At 34.7% G+C, this 22,104-nt stretch overlaps 3 protein-coding genes across 3 annotated transcripts; 2 read left to right on the plus strand and 1 right to left on the minus strand.

The window, feature by feature from the left end:
• Positions 1-1,569: 1,569 nt before the first annotated feature.
• GCK72_012961 (uncharacterized protein) lies at positions 1,570-3,820 on the plus strand (the record flags this gene model as incomplete). The annotated part of the gene is made up of 7 exons (XM_053729534.1): positions 1,570-1,755; positions 2,646-2,733; positions 2,777-2,990; positions 3,037-3,130; positions 3,188-3,313; positions 3,448-3,625; positions 3,711-3,820. 7 exons carry the CDS (start codon positions 1,570-1,572, stop codon positions 3,818-3,820), a joined length of 996 nt encoding a protein of 331 aa, XP_053584306.1.
• An 884-nt stretch (positions 3,821-4,704) lies between these two features.
• GCK72_012962 (uncharacterized protein) lies at positions 4,705-6,363 on the minus strand (the record flags this gene model as incomplete). Its single annotated transcript, XM_053729535.1, has 3 exons — positions 4,705-4,950; positions 5,972-6,135; positions 6,294-6,363. 3 exons carry the CDS (start codon positions 6,361-6,363, stop codon positions 4,705-4,707), a joined length of 480 nt encoding a protein of 159 aa, XP_053584307.1.
• Positions 6,364-19,634: 13,271 nt separating this feature from the next.
• GCK72_012963 (uncharacterized protein) lies at positions 19,635-20,213 on the plus strand (the record flags this gene model as incomplete). The annotated part of the gene is made up of 2 exons (XM_003089006.2): positions 19,635-19,892; positions 20,067-20,213. 2 exons carry the CDS (start codon positions 19,635-19,637, stop codon positions 20,211-20,213), a joined length of 405 nt encoding a protein of 134 aa, XP_003089054.2.
• Between the last annotated feature and the right edge of the window lie 1,891 nt (positions 20,214-22,104).

A 22,104-nucleotide genomic window follows, 5' to 3' on the forward strand; every position in this document is an offset into this window, starting at 1 on the left:
CTGATTCACTGTTTTTGTTTTTTGTCTTGTTCTCGAAGGTAACAATGATATAGAACTAAAATATGTTTCAAAACATTCTACTTCGTCGATGCACAAACAAGGCAATTGCAACATTGTCGAGTCACCTGAGATTTTTATTGGAGTTCGTCAAAAAGAATAATTATTCGAATTTCAGTTATTGTTTTTTGTCATCAACTTTTCTTCATCAACCCAAGCGTTGATGTTTAATGTTCAAGTTATAGCGGAACTGTAATTCTTAGCACAATTTGGCAATAGAGACACCCAAACTTGTCTTGAAATGTAAATCTGTCAAACACTGATTCAGAAATTGGTTATAAACGAGGAAAATTTTTGGTGTTTGATGAGTCCCACAGTTATATTCAAAATTTAAAACTTTTTGCTCACTTCCATATCTCAACTGTTCAAACTGAATATTCGGAATGTTTTAATCCTGTTTCTAAAATGCCACAAGTTTCTAGAACTGATTCTGCTGACGTTGTAGCCAGATTTCTTAAGTTCTTTTCTGTATTGTGGTACGGGAATGTAAAGCTGATAAAAACACTGGGCGCCTGAGTGAACAGCTAATTATAAGGGCTATTTGTGAGTGCTAATTGCAAGTACGTGTGGTATGTCGTTCAGTGATAATGTGGTTGTTATTGTGTTAACCACTGAATGAGGTAAGAACGGTTTCAAAAAAATAACTTAATTTCTCTATGAAAAGAGTTCTGTGGTCAGTATGCATGACGAGTCGGAAAACGGTGGTAGAACGATGACGATGGTGGTGACTCTGTTTAGCCTTGTTTGGTGTCCAATGTTGTCAAGTGGTCACCTTGGCATTCGATGCATTTACGAGTTTGCTTGAAACAAGATCTGGGCCTATGGTCCGTCTTGCCACAATGGGGAAAATCGGTTAAGGCCAAGGTCACGTTCATTCGGAAGACTGCTTGAAATTGGAGTTGACAAGAGGAGGGGGTGGAAGGTCCCGTCAGATTGGCTAGTGAGTTGTTTATTGAGTTGTAGTCAGGTGGCGACTATTATTATTATCTTGTCAGTGCCTATCTGCTAGGCCATTTAAAAAAACCTATTGATTCCGCGACACCTTTTTCCAGAACTCACTCTGCTGATATCGTAACCCGTTAAATTTTTGAATAATTATGTTTTGCTCTTATGTTTGATCCAGTCCCAGCAAAGTACTTCACATCAGAATTTTAAATACTTGAAATGAAACAGGAAAATTTTCAGATTTTACTGCTTTAATAATAATGTATGTATAAAGTGAAATTATTTTACTTAATTGGTGTAGATAGATAAAACTCAAATCATTTTTTATTCAGAATACAGAATGTAATCTTAACCCGAACTGGATTCGGTCAAATTCATGAATCAAAGTCATGAATCAATTGACAACTATGCATTTATTCTTATCAAAATCTATCTCATGTTTTTTCTGGTCTATCTTTATTTTCTGTTCTGATCTCTGCTAAAGGGGTGGGGTCTCCACAGGTCTCGAATGGAATCTGACAATCACCTATATATATGTGAGAAACTGGACTAGAATAGTCTAAAAAGATGGAAGCTGAAATCTATGAATTCGTTTCATATTCTGCGTACTTGCTCACATTGTTATTCAACACCACCTTGATTTACTTGACTGCCTATCATACAGAACGGATGTCGTTGACTTATCGACATATGATTATTGGTTTTGCACTTTTTGGAATCGTGTTTTCCAGTTTGGATATTGTGGTGAGACCGGTGAGTTTTTTTTTGAAAATAGATGTTCCCGTTAAACGTTAACATCCCAAAACATTGGATATAAAGGAACACAATAGCAGCATCAAGTTGTATAGTGAACCGGAAATTATAATAGTAACTAGTGAGTTTCTACTATCTGACGTCGTTTGGAACGGAAATTACCGGCTACTCAAAAGTCGGACCTTATTAGGTGCAGAACGGCGATGGGCTATGCCTATGAAGGCAAAAGGGAGAGACGCAGAGAAGTCAGACAGTCTGGCTTCTCTGCGCTGTCTCATCTTCAGCAATTCAGGGACATGTCTTTAAAGACGTGTATTTCGAAGCCTAGCATTGTTATCGAAAATTGTCAATATCGAAAATGAAGATGTAGGTTTGATCTACACAACTAGTATAATGTTAGACACCTAGGTAAACTTTTCACCGAGAATGTGTGAAATATGTCGGAGCCATACTTGTCAACCGGGCCGAAACGGGCCGACACGGGCCGGCGCGTAACTCGCGTCAAAATGAATATTATGAGCTGAAAAATATACCAAATTGTAGATCTCGACGAGTTCAATGCCCGTGACCTACTACGGGGCGGATGGCTATTCGTTAATGTGCCGCGGGCCGGGAAAAAGTGCCAAAAAACGCGAAAATGGCCACAAAAGCCATTCTAGTCCCGGCCCTCGGCATATTAACGAATAGACATCCGGCCCGTAGTAGTTCACGGACATAGAACTTGTCGAAATCTACATTTTGGTATATTTTTCAGCTGATAATATTCATTTTGACGCGAGTTACGCGCCGGCTCGTGCCGGTCCGTTTCGGCCAGGTTGACAAGTATGGTCGGAGCATCTTGTGTAAAATAAGTGAAATTGTAAATAGTTGAAATTTTTATGATTCCTCAGATGATGCACTCATACAACGGCAGTTATCTCTACTTCAGTCTCAAGGGACTCTTCCGTTCCTCCAAAAACATCACCGAAGTTTTGCTGGGTACGTGGGCAAAACGATGTTTCTCTTCATGAAATGTTTTCAGCAGTCTACGCAGCGGTCTATTCTTCTATCCTCTCGTTCCTGACAATTCAATTCATATTCCGAACATGTCTTGTCATGAAATCCCGACTCGTCGAGTATTTTCAAGGATGGCGATGTGTGTTCTGGCTGGGATATGTTTTCATATTCGGATTTGTCTGGGGAATCATGACCTATAGGTTCACCTATTCAGATGATTATGCGAGGGAGTATGTCAGGTATACTAGATAGTCACCTTATTACCTTTTTATTAGAGAATTCCAGAAGTGAAATGTATGAACAATACAAAGTGGATTCCAACGACATTCCCATATTCATACTTTTAGCTTATGGAGAACGTGAAAATAATACAAATTTTGTAAGATTTCGAAGCCTTATTTGTATATTCACTGATATGGGAATTTTGACGCTACAGTATGTCATTATGATGATTTGCACGTTTTTGATGTATAAAACAATCACAAATGATCTGAAGAAAGTGACGGCAAAGAGGACGCACAGTCAGGTGCATAAACAGTTTTTCAAGGCGTTGTTGTATCAGGTTGGTTGAATGGCAATGGGAAAAAAACACAAGTTGTTGGAGTAGCCACAAGTTGTTGAAAAACACAACCTGTTCCAAAAATCATTTTTTCTAAACACACGTTGTGTGCGAAATCTCAATCTCAAATTTTCCAGCTCGCCGCGCCATCTCTCGTGGTGCATCTTCCTGCTCTCCCCCTCTTCTTCGCCCCATTCTTCGACATGAAATTCAGTTTTCGAGCCAGCGTCGTTGTCTACTTTTTCAGTGTCTATCCACTCCTGGATACTCTCATTTTGTTCATTGTGGTCTCTGAGTATAAGCACGCAGTGAGGAGTAAGTGTATGATCTCACATCAGGACGTTTTAGAACATAATTCTACGGTTTTGAAACTTCCTATAAATTGTTATAAAAACTCTAGAGATCATTGCCAACCGTGCTGTCCAGATAATCTCAATTATTAATGTTGCGTCGGCGGTACCCTCGACAAGTACGCCTCACAATAATGGAGTGGCGGAAAGTGTTGTTTAATAATGCATCAATAATAAATGTGCATGTGCCTTTTAATTTCCGTTACCGCCACTCAATAAAAACATATTTCACCATCATTATCGGTGTTTTTCCACATTGTTTATCTACCATCTCTCCTTGGTTACATTAATACATTTCCATTGGTGCCTACATATTTACAGTATTCCTCAATTCATTTTTTGTTTTACACGGGCCACTTTTTCTTATACCAATTTATTGCAAACTTTTTCAAATTTTTTGAAAATATTGCTATTTCACAACAGATTATTAACCAAAATGCATTTTTTTTTTATGCCCTGTTTCAAAACATTGACATCAAACAAAGCATGTATTCATCGTTAGTGCAATGAATATATGCTTGTAAAATACGATTTTGGCCTTATTTTGTAGTAAAAAACACTAAAATGGTTGAGTTTGTGTTAAATTGTATTTTTTCGGTAAACACTGATAACTTTGCTGCAAAAAACTTCAAAAATATCAGTAAATTGGAATAGGAGATCAAATTTTTCAAGATGAGGAAAAAATCTTAAAACATCGGAAGGCGGAAGGCGGAAGGCTGAATTCTGCTCAACTCTGGTTCACATGACAGTTCCATCCGTGAATTTACTATACTTCTCTAGAAAATCAGTTGAAAATGAGCACATTTATTAAGAAAATAATCATAACCCGAACAGAAATTGGTCAAATCAATACATTTCGAAATAGAATGAATGAGAAAGAACGAATTAGTTTGATTCGAACCCGAACAAAAACACAGAAACACATATTTTAGGGTGAAAAATTCGATGCTTGATAGGAGTGGGAAGAGGAAAAAAGAAAGTTGGAAATGGGAGAAGTGAAACAGGGATGAAAGAATCAATATAAGACTTCAAAGAAATCCAAATCTACAATCCCCCTCTAGTCCCATTCAACTCTAATTCCAGACCCAATGTCTCATTTAATTCCACAGATTTATTGGGTATTTCTGTTGTTGAGATCTCCGTTGAATTGTTCTGTTCACTTTCCGATGATCCATCGATTTCTGGAATAAGTGGAGTTGGTTTAAGATCATCTTGCAGGTTACAGAGATCTGATGTGCAGCAGCAGACGGTTACGTCGATGTCGGTGCGTTCTTTGCATTTTCCGTCCATCTGGAATAGAAAAGGATATACCGTAAAAACTGTATTAGAGCGGCATGTCGCTCTATATTTCAACCGCCTCTCAGAAAAATTTTGTGGTTTCAGAAACTCATCAAAGTTAAACGGAAAAAACTTTTTTGAAAGTTCTATTTTTTGATCTAGAGGTTACTATTCACGCTGCTTCCAATCAGAACCAAGAAAATACACTGGGATAATCATATTCATGAATCCTGAGTATAGATGGGTGTCGTTCTATTAAAGGTGTCGCTCTAATACAGTTTTTAGGAAAATCTTATCAACTGATCGAAAGAGGTGGCTTTAGTTTTTTTTTAAATGGAAATAGTAAAACTGTAGGTTTTATTAGTACTGTAATCTGAAAAAAAAACCACTGCACGGTCTCCCACACAGCGAAAAAGAACTACAAAAATTATTTTGTTTTTTGCACTGAAAATCGAGTATTTTCAGGTTTTCAGACGTGGCAATGTATGAAAAAAGGCCCCATCCAGCAAAAGAAAATAGAGATCTCTACCTTATGAGCCAGAAAATGTGAATTTTGGTAAAAATTGACATTTTTGAAACAGAATTTTCTCAAAATCTGTTTGATTTTGAGAAAATCTAGTATAACTCTTTTGGCAAAAAAAAATTAAAAGAACTGAAACTGTTACAACTTTTAGAAAAATAAATATTGGATGAAACGGCATAAAATTTCGTTTTTCTGAAAACGGTTTTTCTGAATCAAAAAAGTCATTTTCTGACCAAACTGCATGTTTTTTTGGCTCATAAGATAGAGAATTTTACTTTCTACAATTCGACTTTGTTTAATCCATTACGACGTCTGAAAACCTGAAAATACTCCATTTTCAGTGCAAAAAAACATCGGCTTCACGTTTCTTGCAGTTCTTTTTTGCTGTGTGGGAGACCGTGCACTACGCATTCAAAAACTTCCGTTCTCGGTACATGACTATTTCCTGTTTCAATATAGCCACTAATACAAATATGTTCCATCCCTTCAGTCTCAACATTGCTGTCTCACCTTACAAACTTCCAACAACTTCTGATCCGTTCCCATATTCTGACAACTTGCTGTCACTTCTGTCAGATTCGAATTATACGATTCGAAACAGTACGTCATATTGTCGTCACACAGATTTTGGACGAAATTTGAAGAATCCTCTCCGTTCACCATTCCTCGGGATCCTGTAAAGATTCTGTTGTATTTTACTATTTTCTTTTAGAAAAATTGACGAAAATTTACTGCTTCAACTATTTATCATTTTGGTAACTAAATTTTGATTATTGGTTTTTCGGTAACATTTTAACTCACGACTGATTATACTCAAGACCATTTCACTCACCTTCATAACACTTCAAGGTAGATGCTGACATGATGAATAGTGTCGACAGGAAGATTAGTATCGGAAACATCTGAAACATTCAACGACGGATAAACACATAAGTATAGAAAATGGAAACGTCTCAAAATAGAAACAGGATGAAACAGTTTTTGTTGTCGCAAAAAAGATACACAAAATTTCCAATACTATCAGTGAGTAATGTTAGAAACGAAAATCTAAAAATAAACTGTACAGTGGCTAAAAATAGAAAAAAAGTCAGGAAGACAAACGCGGCGTGGGAAAAAAAAGAGATTGTGGGGATGAACGGAATCATACTAAAATTCAAAACTATAATAATGAACACAGCGTGAAACAGAATCATAGGAGAAAAAGTCAGAAGATGTTCCATGAAGATTTAGTTGGAACAATTTTTCTTTGACAACCAAACATACTAATTGGAGCAGTTTCACATTGACTTGAAGTATAAACGAAATATTAGAAATTTCAGTGTGATTGTTGATTACACGGTCTTATATACAGTGTTCAACATCTTTCAGGAAAACGACTATAGACATCGCTAAAAATTGTATCGATCACACTTAATGCCCACTGAAAATAATTCCGATAATTTACCGAGCATGCGCTGAAAAAATTCACGGAGGTTGAGGCACGACACTTTCCACCAAGCTTATCAAGTTTCGGCCCGGGCCGTTAGAAAATTTTCAAGGCCCGGCCCGGAATCAAGAAAAGGTACAAAATATGTTGATATTTTTTTATTACAATTTTCACATTAAAACATCCAATTTCTTGATGCATAACAAGCTTTTGATTCAAATCTGAAGTGTAGTAAAAAAATTGACATTTTCGGAAAATATTTCAAAATTTAGTGAAAAATTCAATTAAAAAATTCAGTTTTGTTAAAGTCTGCATTTTAAACCACGGGCCGGGAAAAATTCTGATTTCGGCCCGGCCAGTGACAAGTTTGCTTTCAACGACATTAGTTTTGATTTCAAATTTTCGTAGACAACAAATTATTCACAGAAAATGAGTTTCCAAAAAACATATTTTTGAAACTGAAGAATAAAAAGCGGGAGTAAAATTTCTATGAACACAACGGAAGTTTTCAGATTTAGTATTGAGCATGAATAAAAAAATTGTAGAAAGACTTTTGCCAAAAAATCTATAAAGTTAATATCAATTTTATTCAAATATTTAAATAATTTATCACTTTTTTGAAACAGTGGTTGCGCAATGAGTTCAAATCTCAGTTAATCGGTCAGCCTCGTTAGAAAAAAATAAAAATTAACAATTCTGTTTTGAAACAGCCAAGAAAAAAGTGTTACAAACGGGTTTGATTATAAGTTTAGGAGCAACAAGCGACACTGAGAACGTTTCATAGCTACTATGCGACCAAAAGAAAAAATCAAGTAAGAAATTCATGAAAGTTCTGAAACTGAAAACGAATTGTGTTGCCTGCACACTCCCTGGTAACCAAGACCACCTCCTGACTTCTCCGAAAATAGAAACAATCCAATCCCCCCGAAATCTCAGACACCAATCCCCCCGGTTTCTTCCCAAAAAAAGTGATTCAAAACAGGAAGTGAGAGAATTAGAGACGAAAAGAAAAACGAGAAAGGGGAAAAAGGAAAAGTGGTGGCCGATGGTTCTCTCCATCTTCTTCTTCTTCTCACTCGATTTGTTTGTTGATTTGATGAGCCGCCGAATGAATAAGAAAAGGTGTGAGAAAAGACATAGAGAGGGAGAGAGTGAGGCACATTGTGTCTGTGTGCAAAGCAGATAAGCAATTCGATACGAAAAGAGTGAGAGAGTGAGAGAAGTGGAAGCAACTACTAGGCTCACGGTAGACTGCGCACACCAATTAAGTTGGGAGTTAATTGATTAGAGTTAGAAGAGCATATACTAGACATTGAAGAAAAAATATATGAATCAGAATAGCAGAGTACTCCAGTAATATAGAAATTGTGAAATACGAGTTTTTGAATGTTTCAAGCTTTAGTTTTTTATCAAAAGTTACGTACAGTACAATAAGTAAATCCCCGTAAAATTGGAAACTATCATCGTCTGTTCTTTTACTTTTTCAATGTACAAGAAACATAAAACGGTATTTGAAAGTTTTCAGGCGATGTCACAACATATCGAGTGCAAAGAATTCAATCCCGCATATTTTTGCCTTATGAAACAGTACAAATATGAAAGTTTAGCAGAGTTTAGTGGTAAATGAATACATGAGAAGAGACCAGCCGGATGAAGAGCTGAAGGCGTGGCAGACAGGCTTGTTTTCATAATAGAGATTTGCCAGTTATGTTTCGTTAAAGCCGAGAACGTTCTGATTATCTCTCAAATAAGAAATCTACAGTGAAATATACAACTTGAAACAGTTTTTTTATGTTTCAAGCAAATCGAAGATATAAATCAAAGATGAAATTAGAAAAAATAGTCACAAGAAATTAAAATTCAGACACATATAAATTTACTATTTTTGAACCGATTCAAATTTTAAAGTAATGGGATATTGATGAGATATTGAAAAAGAGAGAAAGAGCGCTCATTAAACACAACAAATGTCATAAAACTAAAAATTTGTTGTAATGACTTTCAAACGAACTAAACATTTAACTCAATTATTGAATCACATCTTCTGAAATATGAAACGGCGAACTTTTTATGAGTTTCAAAAATGGAAACAGTTTCAAATAATCAGTAAAAAATGAAAAAAAACAAATATCAGGTAGTAATAATAGAATTAATTAGATTTTAAATTTCCGTCATTTCACAATTTCAGTCGAATTAAAAAAACAAAAAGGGTATTTTTGTACACCAATAAAATGAATCAGTTGAAAAAACTCGCACGAAAGAGCAATACTAAGAACAAAATTCTGAACTATTGCATGTACAGGAAACAGTAAAACTAAGAAAAAAACTGAAAACTTCCGTTTCCAGATTTTAATAAAAAGGTTGATGTTTGAATTACAACAATACTAACGACTATTTACTTCTAGCATAACAAATTTCAAGTAATCTGAAATAATCAGAAGAAGCAAACAATTATCTTCATGAAATAATATTTAAATAAGTTTCGCATTTTCGTAAACAACATAAAAGACCAATCAACTAACATCACGTCACTCTTCTCCCCCGCTCTATCAGACTAATCAAACAGAACACTAACCAATCAGTTTCGATATCTCGTGAATTTTTTGAAATAAAAAAGTGAGAAGTGAAAAGAAAGTCAACATGGGGACACCCCCGTCATGAGCACTTTTGTTTCAATTTTTATAAGAGGTCAATTGAGTGTGTTGTTAAACTAATAATACTGATAAGAAGTGTTGCTGATAGGGGGAATACAACATTTTTTCGTGTTTCATGGTCAACTATACGATTTTTTATGTAGTGGAAATTTTGATTGATGTACGCTTACAATTAGAAGGAAAAAGTTAGTGAGTGATATCAGAGAAAAGTGGTATGCAAACAATAGGAATTATTTTCGGAAATGGGAGGAATTGTTATCAGAAAAAAGTTTTAGTTTGAAAATTTGAATGGAGTATGTGTAAATGGATTCCATCGACGCTGAATATCAAGTGAATTGTATTTTTGAATATATGTCCATGTAACAACGAAAATATTTTCTATTAGCGGTTTTGAATCACATTTGAAATGATACGAACCATTTGAAACTGTGAGCATTTTGGGGAGAATAAAAGCGTCAGAAGTTGTAAGAAAACCATCGACATGGAATAGGCAACCGTTGGAACGAAGGAATTAAAGAACAGACAAAATTCGAACTGAAAAATGTTAAAGTTGAAACTGCGATGACTATTATTTTCAGATGATCGACATTTATGATCATCCTATCAGTCCATAACAAAACATAGTTTTGGCTATCAAGAAATAATGCTATTTCCGATTTTAGTTCAAAAAATTAAGAAACTGCTAAACTAGTTACGAGGCTTCTTTAACTTGTGATGTTATAAGAAATTGAAGTTTCACTTTTATTCACGCGACTTTTAAACCAGAATATTGAAAATCTTATTATGTAACATAATTTATGTTCTATCAGATTGAATTAAAGTATAATCATTAAACTAAGATTGTGGAACAGTATACTTTTCAGTTGAACTTCAGTATGAAGAAGGATCTGAATAAGAAACGGGAATCTAGTGTACTCATGAAAGGGAATGCTAGAGGGCTGGTCCGTAGAGAAAAATCAAAAAATCATGAAAACCGAGACTTCATGTTCTCACAGTTCAAAAATACTGAATACTTGGATGGTCAACGATATCACAGTCGTGTACAATCAAAAAATGAGGAAATGTAACAGAAACTTTTCAACACTTCTTGAACTTACTAATTTAATGAAACATTACTCAAATATGCAAAAAGCTACATTTCATTTAAAAAATAGAGTAGCAAACTCAAACATAAAAGACCAATCAACCAGCATCACGTCATTCTTTTCTCCACTCTATCAGACTAATCAAACAGAACGCTAACCAATCAGTTTCGATATCTCGTGAGTTTTTTGAAATAAAAAAAGTGAGAAGTGAGAAGAAAGTCAACACGGGGACATCCCCGTCATGAGCACTTTTGTTTCAATTTTTATAAGAGGTCATTTGGGAGTGTTTTTAAACTGAAATCACTGATAAGAGGTGTTGCTGATAATGGGGAATACAACTTTTTTCTCTTTTTTCATGGTCAACTATACGATTTTTTATGTAGTGGAAATTTTGATTGATGTACATTTGGAAGAAAAAGTGGTTGATATCAGAGAAAAGTGGTATGCAAATAATAGGAACTATTTTCGGAAATGGAAGGAGTTGTTATCAGAAAAAGTTTTAGTTTGAAAATTTGAATGGAGTATGAGTAAGACTGTTTCATTGACAATTTGAATGAAATTGATATTATTGACTCAATGTCAACCGGTATACACATTACAAAACTAAAGTTTCGATGCTGAAATGTTCCCGTTGAAACTGAAAGATAGTGTGGTAAACGAAGGTTACTTGTTTAAAAAAAAATTTGTTTAAAATCCTAAGATGTAATATTTCTTTTTAAAAAGGTGCTCACTGAATCCCTTATACACTCAGAACTTGAAAAAAATTTAGTTTGAAACAGAAAACAGAAACAGAGAAACACTGAGTAAAAACGAGAGACGCAGAGACACCGCTAACGCGCCAATGCACGGATAGTACGCCTTGTTGACAGATCTACGTCACAAAGCTCCCCAGGGTTTTGGAAGTGTAGGGACCAATGTCTCTCTGCAGAGAGACATTGAAAAAACTTTCAGGTTATTATTTATCATTTAAGTTTAGTCAGGACAATAATGATTCCAACAACATGAGTTCAGATGTAAGCCTTTTTGGATTTTGATGTGATTCAACACTATATTTTGAAAAAAAAGTTTCTTTTTGATGAAGTTTTACATTGTTTTGATCATTTTACGTAATCTTCTCACTATTCAAAAAATTAAAGCTGGCCAAACGTCTAATAGTAAGCAAGTAAAATCGCTTTGATGCAGTTGCATGTAATAAATGTAAGCGAGGAAACTGAACAAATCTTTACAGCTGATCGAGGTTTCTGTTTCACTGATCCCTTTCATGTCTGTACCATAGTGATTTAAAAAACAGTAAGAATTAGATTTTTTCAAATTACAGTATCAACGTATCGTTTTAGATAAAAGTTGATTAATTCAGTTATTAAGCGGGGACATTTTCACCGAGAAAATAATTTCGTCTGTCGATCGATTCAGGGAACAGCGTATCTCAATTTTAGCAAATTTTACTGCTTTCGTTTCTGTCTTTGTATAAAATTTTATTGTCGGTTTCATGATCATAGTAAACTAAAAATATAATAATGTTCTTCACTATCTATTTTTAGGAATTGTCTTAAAATACAATTAAAATTTGACTTTACCGGGTTTTTTTTTAATATCTATCAAGCGCAATTGCACTCAAAATCGCAAATGTTTATTACTTGGATGAGAAGCATTTCCAACAAAAAAAAATCAGCGGACCAACTTTATGTAACAAGGGACAACTTATACACATGTTGTTGACTTGCCTCCGGAATACTCAACACACTGATTCTATGAAGTCTGTGTAACTTCTGAATTCTGAGATTGCGAAATTCAACGTTATTCGTTTTTTTCTGAATTTTGAATCTTTTCATGAATCTTACTTCCTTTTTTCTGTTTCATCATCAATGTAAACTGAAAATGAAAAATCGGGGATGTTTAGTAGAAGCCAAAGGTCTATTGTGGTCAGTTATGATATTTTCACATTATGTATTATTATGCATTTCGGCTAGCTCATTGTCAAACTTCAAGAATTTTCTAATTTGGTGCGCAACCTGCTGAAAGCAAGCGTGTGAAAGTTTGGTCAGTGAAATGGCCGGAGAGAATTTGCGAGGTGACCTAAAAATTTTACTTAATTTTTAAATTTTGGCAAATTTTGACACAGACCAAACTTTCCGGTGCTCGCTGTCAGTGAGTTGAGCATCGACTAAAAAACTTTCTTGAAGGGCAAAAATGAAATTCAGAATGATATGAAAATATCATAAATAGCCACAATAAACCTACAAAATTCTATTTTTCCCCGTTTCCCATTATTCATTTTTTCTGAGAAACAACCAAAGTAACAATCGTCTATCCTCAGTCTCACTAAAAGTTCAAAATCCACTTTTAATTCTCCCCAAGTCTACTCCCCCCTTTTTTCAATCCACAACCTTTTCCCATTCTTCTCTCCCCTCTTCCGTTTCCGTTTATTACCAGAAAGTCTCCATGGATACCAAAGACTCTTTTCTTGCCCCCTTCTAATTCTCTTTTCTATTTGAAAACCCTTAAGAGAGCCTTGTGACAAAAAAGAGTGGGAAGCCTTTTTTGTCTTTTTATAAGGCTTCATATCAGATGTAGATCCTCTCGGAGCAGTTATTCAATTTTTCCCCTCAGTTTTCCCACCTTCTCTCAAAAATTATGACGAAATGAAATTATGGTGCCGGGCAGTCGGGCATGACTTTTCATGTGCAAAACAGGTGATTTCTTCTGAAAAAAAAACAGAAAAGTGTATCGAGGGACAACAAGCAAATGTCATAGCAACCAGCATTGTTCTCTTTCTCTCAGGGGGAAAATGCTTATTTAGACACTTTTTGATTTTTTTTTGAGAAACCTGCTCTGTGGCATCATTTCTAAATGTTCTTGCTGTATTAAAGGAGGACTGAAGTCATATTTTGTTTTTCCTTCTTTTTTACGATATAAATTGAAAAAAACACGAAAACTTGTTGAAAAAAGCAAGAAAACGAAAAATCGAGAAATAAAAAGAAATAATTTTGTCCGAGAGGACTACACGGGGGCAAAAATTCGCGTGGGAAAACTCTTCCACCTAGGCTCCTTTTGAGCCGGGAAAACGTGAATTTAGGGCATTTAGAGCGATTTTTAGCATATGCTCCAATGATGAAAGTTGTTCAGAATTTTCTGAAGTATCATCTGAAATAAAAAAATATGACTTCAGTCCTCCTTTAATGCTCCCGATAAAAGTGTAGAATACTTTCTTTCATACTTGTCATTTGACGGGCCGGCCCAGCGGGCCGAGAAAAAATTTTGCCGGCCCGGTCGGCCCGGGTGGAAATTTTTTTAAAAATTTTTGCACCCCAAAAATAATTTTCAAGTGCTTTTTTATCACTAAATTCACTGTAGAACTAATAAAAATCGTCAATTCAGTCGAAATTTTGCAGAAAATGCGCCAAAAACCACTTTTTCAAAAATTACTGCTGAAAAAAATGTTTTTCGAAAAAAAAATCGCTTCACCAGGGCCGGGTGGAGCGAAAGTTCAAAATTTCAAGTTTCAGAGTTCTGACTACAACAACTAGATTTTACTTTAAACGATTGAGCTTTCGAATTATCTTCGACATTAAGAAAAAAATACACTTTGTTTTTTCTCTGGAATTCCGTTCTGCTTTCCACTGTTTATCTGGTTTTTATTAGTGGCAGTGGTAAGACTTGTTACTTTTCTTCGGAATCGATAATTATCATCAATTTCACGGCCGTCTCACTTCTGTGAATACATTTCAAAGACTATGTTTCTTAAAGTCCGTTTGTACTTTCTGAAACTTACTGAGATTCATAGAACTTCTGCATAAACTATTTCAGGTTTCTAAAGCATTAAAAATTTAATTTCTGCTTTGTCATTGCTCCTTTCTCTCAGGAGGAAAAAGGCGGAGACACTTTTTGATTTTCTATAGAAACCGCAATGGTATCATTTCTAACTGTTCTTGCTGTATAAATTCACAGGACGAAACTGTAACTATTATTATTAGAAAGTGAACATTTTACTGCTTCGAAAAATTCATTTTTTGCTAGCTGGATTAGATTGGTACTGTTGTTATAAGAAATAAGTTTCTTTTATGAAAAGTGAAAATTTCAAGTTTCACAATTCTGACTTCAACAACTAGATTGTACTTAAGACTATAAACGAATGGAAAATCCTTCGACATTCAGAAAATAAGATACACAACTTCGTGGTTTTCTGAAATCCCGTTAATTTTTTCCATTGTTTCATCCGGTTTATATAAGAATCACTGGAATGTAACAAGTGTTCATGCAAAGTATTAAATCCAATAATTATCATCAACTACACAGCCGTGTCACTTCTAAAAAAAAGTAAATTGATTTCAAACTCTCTGTTTCATAAAGTTCGTCTGTACTTTCAGAAAGTAACTGAGAATAATAGCACTGTTCAGAATAATAGGACTGCTTCAGATTATTTAAGCATTAAACATTTAATTTCTGCTTTGTCATTGTTCTTTTCTCTCCGGGGGGAAAAGTCGTAGCCACTTTTTTGTTGTTATCAGCTCTAAATTTTCTAGCTGTATTAATGAACGAGGTGAAACTGTAACATTAGATATATCTTTGAACGATGGGATATCCTTTGCCATTTTAAAAATAAATAAAAACACGACTTCGTGGTTTCCTGGGTTGTCGATTTTTTGGATTCCTCTGTTTCATCTGGTTTTTATAAGCATCACTGGCAAGACTTTTTACTTTTGTTGCGGAATGGGTTTGTCGATAATAATTACCAATTCATCAAATGTGTCACTTTTCTGAATACATTTCAAACACTCTGTTTCATAAAGTCCGTTTGTACTTTCAGAAAGTAACTGAGAATAATAGGACTGCTGCTAACCGCTTCAAATTATTTAAGCATTGAAAATTTAATATCTGCTTTGTCGTTGCTCCTTTCTCTCACAATCAGGAGGAAAAAGGCGTAAACACCTTTTGAATTTTTTTACGAACCTGTTTGGCATCATTCCTAAATTTTCTTGCTGTATTAAATCACAAGATGAAACTGTAACTTTTTTATTAGAAGGTGAACATTTTACTGCTTCGAAAATTTTATTTTTTGCTAGCTGGATTTGATTGGTACTGCTGAATTTCGGAGGAGTAAATATTTGTGCGAAATGAAAATTTCAAGTTTCATAGTTCTGACTTCAACAACTAGATTGTTCTTCAAACGATGACCATTTGGAATCTCCTTCGACATTAAAAAATAAGAAACACTTCGTTGTTTTTTGGAATTCCGTTCTGTTTTTCACTGTTTTATCTGGTTTTTATTAATATCAATGTCTTATTACTTTTCTTCGGAATCGATAATTATCATCAATTCATCAACCGCGTCACTTTTGTGAATACATTTCAAAGACTCTGTTTCAAAAAGTTCATTTGCACTTTCTGAAAAACTAACCGAGATTGATAATGTGGACTATATCCAATTCCTTAAGCATTAAAACTTTATTTTCTGCTTTGTCTTTGCTTCTTTCTCTCAGGTAAAAAAGGCGTATACACTTTTTGAGTTTTTTTTAAATTAGAATCCAACAACTCTGAACATCAGCTCTTATTGTATTAATCCACACGATGAAAGTGTAACTTTTTTGTTGGTAGTTGAAAATTATACTGCTTCGAAAAATTCATTTTTTGCTAGCTGGATTAGATTGGTACTGTTGTTATAAGAAATAAGTTTCTTTTATGAAAAGTGAAAATTTCAAGTTTCACAATTCTGACTTCAACAACTAGATTGTACTTAAGACTATAAACGAATGGAAAATCCTTCGACATTCAGAAAATAAGATACACAACTTCGTGGTTTTCTGAAATCCCGTTAATTTTTTCCATTGTTTCATCCGGTTTATATAAGAATCACTGCGAAGTAAAAAGCGTTTACTCGAACAGAATAATGCGTCCTTGCAATAATTCTCTAAACCAATGAAACCTTAATTTCTGCTTCGGACATTTCGCCTTGTGTTTTTCATTTAATTCTTTTTTGTATACAAAACCAGTATCCGTACTCATAACGTGTTTTCCAATTATGTCTTGAATTTTTCCACGTTGAAAATACATTCCTTTTTTCATCTGCTCGATGGTTCTGAATAATTTCAGTTTCTTAATCTACATATTTCTTACTTAAATATTTATTGTGATTGAATAGAATACGTATCGATTTGTGTAGGATGGATCAGAAAAAATTCTGGCAGCTAGAAAAAAATCACTACATTTAATGTTTTATTTTCCTATTCATATCTCTTATTAACATGTGATTCACTGTTTTATTCAAGTTTCTTATTTGCAAAGCTTACTGGTGAAACAATAACTCTTGATCAGACTTGTCACGGGCCGGGCCGGGCCAAAATCAGGAAAAATCTCGGCCCGCCCGGCCCGGCCCGGCCCGTGGCCCGGCCCGGCCCGTGGCCCGGCCCGGCCCGCTCGGCCCGTTTTGAAACATTTTTTCAAAAAATTTTGTGTTTTTGAACTTTTTTTTTTAAAATTTTTGGAAATTTTTTGAAATTTTTTGAACTTTTTTGAAAAAAGTATAGTTTTCGAATAAACATTTAAAATTGAATCAAAATGTGAATATGTATGATAATTTAAGCATTTTAACTCTTTTTTTTTCAAAAATTTCAACAAAAAATTGGTAAAAATGGGTACCCATTTTTGAATCCGGGCCGGCCGGGCCGGGCCGGGCCAAGAGAAATTTCGGCCCGGCCCGGCCCGGTCAAGAAAAATCTCGGCCCGGCCCGGCCCGATTTTTGACAAGTCTGCTCTTGATGGATTTCGCCCACTCAAAACATTTCCTTTCAACACCATGAAATTCTTTCTGTGTTGCAAAATAAAATAGACATAATTGTCACTCAAAAAATAAAACTTCGAAATGATTTTATAACCATAAATTAGCTTTTCTCGATGGCTAAAAATGTTTTAGTTTCTGTTGCACTGAGAGAGTTTTAACTTCAAAAACTTTTTGTTGTGGGGATATAAGTGTTCCCTCTTTTCCTAGCTTATCACATAAGGTTGTGAGTAATTTTTCGAAAAACGGAATTCTCTGATTTTCAATACATAGAGGTATAAACTCAACCCAAACTAAGGGGAAGTGTTGAATCCTATTTTCCTGATTAGAAAATCTTCGGTGTTATATTGTTTGTGCTTTGCCCACTGCTGTCTTTGTATCACTGTAACAAGTCAATTAGGCCCAACTTAAGGTTTCTGCGAAAAAGTTATAAATCTGAAGAAGTTGAAAGAATAAATATTTTATACGTGTTTCAATACTATTTATTGAGAAGAAGTGAAGAAGAAAGAAATATTCCTGGAATTATGTTTTGTAATGTTTAGTGATTTACTAGAAATGTTTATCGCTCTCATTTTCAAAGGCTTAGCACATGTTTTATATGACTAGACTCACAGATGAGGTAACAAGTCGTCTCGAACTAATATCTGATAGAATACACTAAAATCAAAAAACTATATTGTGAAACATCACTAATTTCTTTGTTTATTTATTTGTGTGCTTATTATTTTAAACAAATCGTGTCTGTTTCTGCCAGTAGAGTTAAATGCATCTTGAATATAAAAAGCAATAGTATTTTCATTGCGAATTGACTCTGAAATATTTCTTGATTTGAGGTCTCCATACATTTTTATTGTTTCTTAAAGTTTGACAATTACTAATTCAATTGTTCCCAAATCTAGAAATACAGTGCGCGAAATATCTTTAGGACCCCCCTCAAACTTGGGGGTTCTGAAAAACCTAGAAGAGATATCAAAAATCTGTGAATGCCAATCGATTCCAAATCCAAAATAACCCCCGGACACAAATTTTCATGAGCCTATCACTTTTCATACCCGCGTGCCACCAAAAAGTCACTTTTTTGACCGCGAAATATCTTTAGGACCACCTGAAAAATCCAATTTTCAGTTGATTTTCAGAAAAATTATTTAGGTGGAAATAGTTTTGAGTAATACAAAATCACATTTTGATGTGTTTTTACATGTTTTAACATCACTTTCTGTTTGTTTTATCTTCAAAAACAAAACTTCAATATCTCGCGAAATCACTTTTTGTGCATTTTCGACTTTGATGGCTTATTTCCATGAAATATGTTTGACTACTATTCTGAAACGTTATCGGTGATTTGACTCACTTATTTGTAAACCTATTGCAAAACAGATTTTGAAAAAATACCGACTTTGAGCGGAGTTACGTGTCATCAATTCAAAATGACTCCATTTACTACTGAAAATGTGGAAAAAACAATTGTTTTTACTACTGAACAATTGTTTTTTCCACATTTTCAGTAGTAAATGGAGTCATTTTGAATTGATGACACGTAACTCCGCTCAAAGTCGGTATTTTTTCAAAATCTTTTTTGCAATAGGTTTACAAATAAGTGAGTCAAATCACCGATAACGTTTCAGATTAGTAGTCAATTCTGTTTAAGAGAAATAAGCCATCAAAGTCGAAAAATGCACAAAAAGTGATTTCGCGTAATATTGGGGTTTTGTTTTTGAAGATAAAACAAACAGAAATTGATGTTAAACCATGTAAAAACATGTAAAAACACATTAAAATGAGATTTTGTATTACCCAAAACTATTTCCACCTAAATAACTTTTCTGAAAATCAACTGAAAATTGGTTTTTTCAGGTGGTCCTAAAGATATTTCGCGGCCAAAAAAGTGACTTTTTGGTGGCACGCGGGTATGAAAAGTGATAGGCTCATGAAAATTTGTGTCCGGGGGTTATTTTGGATTTGGAATCGATTGGCATTCACAGATTTTTGATATCTCTTCTAGGTTTTTCAGAACCCCCAAATTTGAGGGGGGTCCTAAAGATATTTCGCGCACTGTATCATCTTCCAGTTTCATAAACTGAGTTTCAGACTCGGTAGTTTTGTCTTAACGATATTATTTCTGCTGTTTTTTTCTATGTACATGTCGTTCCCGTAAAAACCAAGTTTTTCGTTTTCCCCCCCCACTCTCCTTCCCACGCTCTATTTCAGTAATCTAACGAAATTTCCAGACAAAATGGGAGCAGGAGTGTCTGGTGAACCAGTGTACTTGACTCGATCAACAATGCTCATAAGCCATACACCAATGAGTCATCCGCCAGCAGGGACTCAATGCACATTTCGACGACAATCCACAGTGATCACAGCGCCCGGCTCATCAGGAAATGGAGTATCCGGGAGTGGGATTTCATCTCAACTGGCATTTCCAATTCAATTATATCCAAATAATGTGTATAATAATCATGGATACACTGCTCACGTGTCGGGATTTGAGGTGAGCGAAAAGACAAAACATAAACAATAAGTGCAATAACCTAGATTCAGTTTTCCGAAATCTGAAAAACAGAAAATATTTGTTGCACGATGCGAAAAATGCTGCCGTTTCATAGACCTACTATATGTTTTTGTTTTTAAAGAATTAAAGTTTGATACACCACATATGTTTCAGGCTCACCCCACTCCTCCATCATCTTCTCATCATCATCATCATCCAAACCCACCACCACCTGTTCCAAACCGTCCAAGTGCACCTTCAGAAGAGACTCCGCCCCCTTATTCGGCGATTTATCCTAGCTTGGCAAACCGAGTTAATTAAATGGAAACTTGAATTCATACTCCTCATAATCACTATTTCACACATCATTGTCTCGCTCATTTCATTAATAAATGAAATCAAGATTACTGGCTTTCGTTGGCCCATCTCTGCCGTCAATGAGGATTCAAAAATGAGTATTTTCATCGAAAAGTGGTCGAATTCACCGTACTTAATCAGTTTTCGAAATTGTAAAGTTTTTCTTTTACCGACTACGTACCCAGCGGACCGGACGTAGATAGAAATAAAATTTGATTTTGGACTAGCCCGGCCAGTGGCAAATCTGCTTATTTGTATTAAAAATTCACTTCAAAATAGTTCCCTTTAGGAAAAATTGTGCTATTTCACGTCCGTGTTAATATAAAGGATTGTTTTGTAAATTATTACACCATCGTTTGGTCTGGCATTTCATACCCTAAACAAAATCAAGTAGTTCAAAATTACTTTTCACTGTGGTCGAATGGTTGTAAACTTCTTATTCAACATCTTCACTGATGAACTCTTTGCAACATTCGATATGACGATCACCATACATAAATAGCTTCAAAAACCAAATAAGACGAGATGTGCAGAGTTTATAAAGATGCCATAATACAACGACCCAAAAACAAATACCGTAAGTACTGTATTAGAGCGACACCTTTAATAGAACGACACCTTTAATAGAACGACACCTTTAATAGAACGACACCCATCAATACTCAAGATTCATGAATATCATTATCCCAGTGTATTTTCTTGATTTTGATTAGAAGCAGCGTGAATAGTAACCTCTAGATCAACAAATAGAACTTTCAAAAAAGTTTTTTCCGTTTAACTTTAATGAGTTTCTGAAACCACAACATTTTTCTGAGAGGCGGTTGAAAAATAGAGCGGCATGTCGCTCTAATACAGTATTTACGGTAAATAATACAACACCATGAAACAGGGCAACACGACACATGTTTTTTGTTTGAAACTTTAAAAATGTTCCGTTTCTCTATCTTGATGAAACGACTGAAAATTTTTGATAATGCTCAGGCTATATTTTTCCTGCAAATGCCTCATTAAAATCCCAGTTTATAAAAATGCATACAAGAAATTATCAAAACTCCTTTATCCATGTTATTCATACTAGGGGGTCGCTATATTTTGAAAAACGTAAAAACATCATAAAAGAAAGGCGCACTGAAATAAATCACCAAAATTATTAAAAAGTCACACTTTGAAACAGTGAAATGTTCCATACCGGAGTTTTTCAAAACTTTGAAAATTCTGGAAAACTAACCAGTACATTCATACAAAACTTTGGACACAACTGAACAATTTCAAATTTTGGAAACCAATTCAGGACCCGTACTTAAAAAACGTACTGAAACAGTTAGAAAGCGCCCCCGTTGAAACAGTAAAACGCTCCATAGCTGATGTTTTTTCATCACAATTCTGAAGTTCAGGTAACTTCCCAGTACAACTGTGCAGTTTCACGTTCTTGTTATTGCATAGGATTGCAAACCATTATTAATTCTTTGTTTATTCGATCCATGATACCCGAAACAGCAACAAGTAGTTCAAAAATTTCTTTATGTTGTTGAATGGTTGTAAACTTTTTTTCAACATCATTACCAACATCATTACTCCTCTCTCTCTCTGTAACTTTCAATATCTCTGTAACTTTCATGATGACAATCACCGTACATAAATTTTCAAAAATCAAATAAAACGAGAACTGAGAATTTATGCTGACGCGAACAAGGCCATTCACAATACGATGACCTGAGAACAAATAAACAAAACAACATAATGAAACTGGAGAATACGGTTTTTTTTTTCGTAGTTTGAAACTTCAAAATGTACTGTTTCTTCTACCAGATGAAACAACTGAAACGTTTTGAGATTGCTGATTCTTTACTTTTCA

Source organism: Caenorhabditis remanei, chromosome IV, assembly GCF_010183535.1.
Source record: "Caenorhabditis remanei strain PX506 chromosome IV, whole genome shotgun sequence".
NCBI classification, from domain to species: Eukaryota; Metazoa; Nematoda; class Chromadorea; order Rhabditida; family Rhabditidae; genus Caenorhabditis; species Caenorhabditis remanei.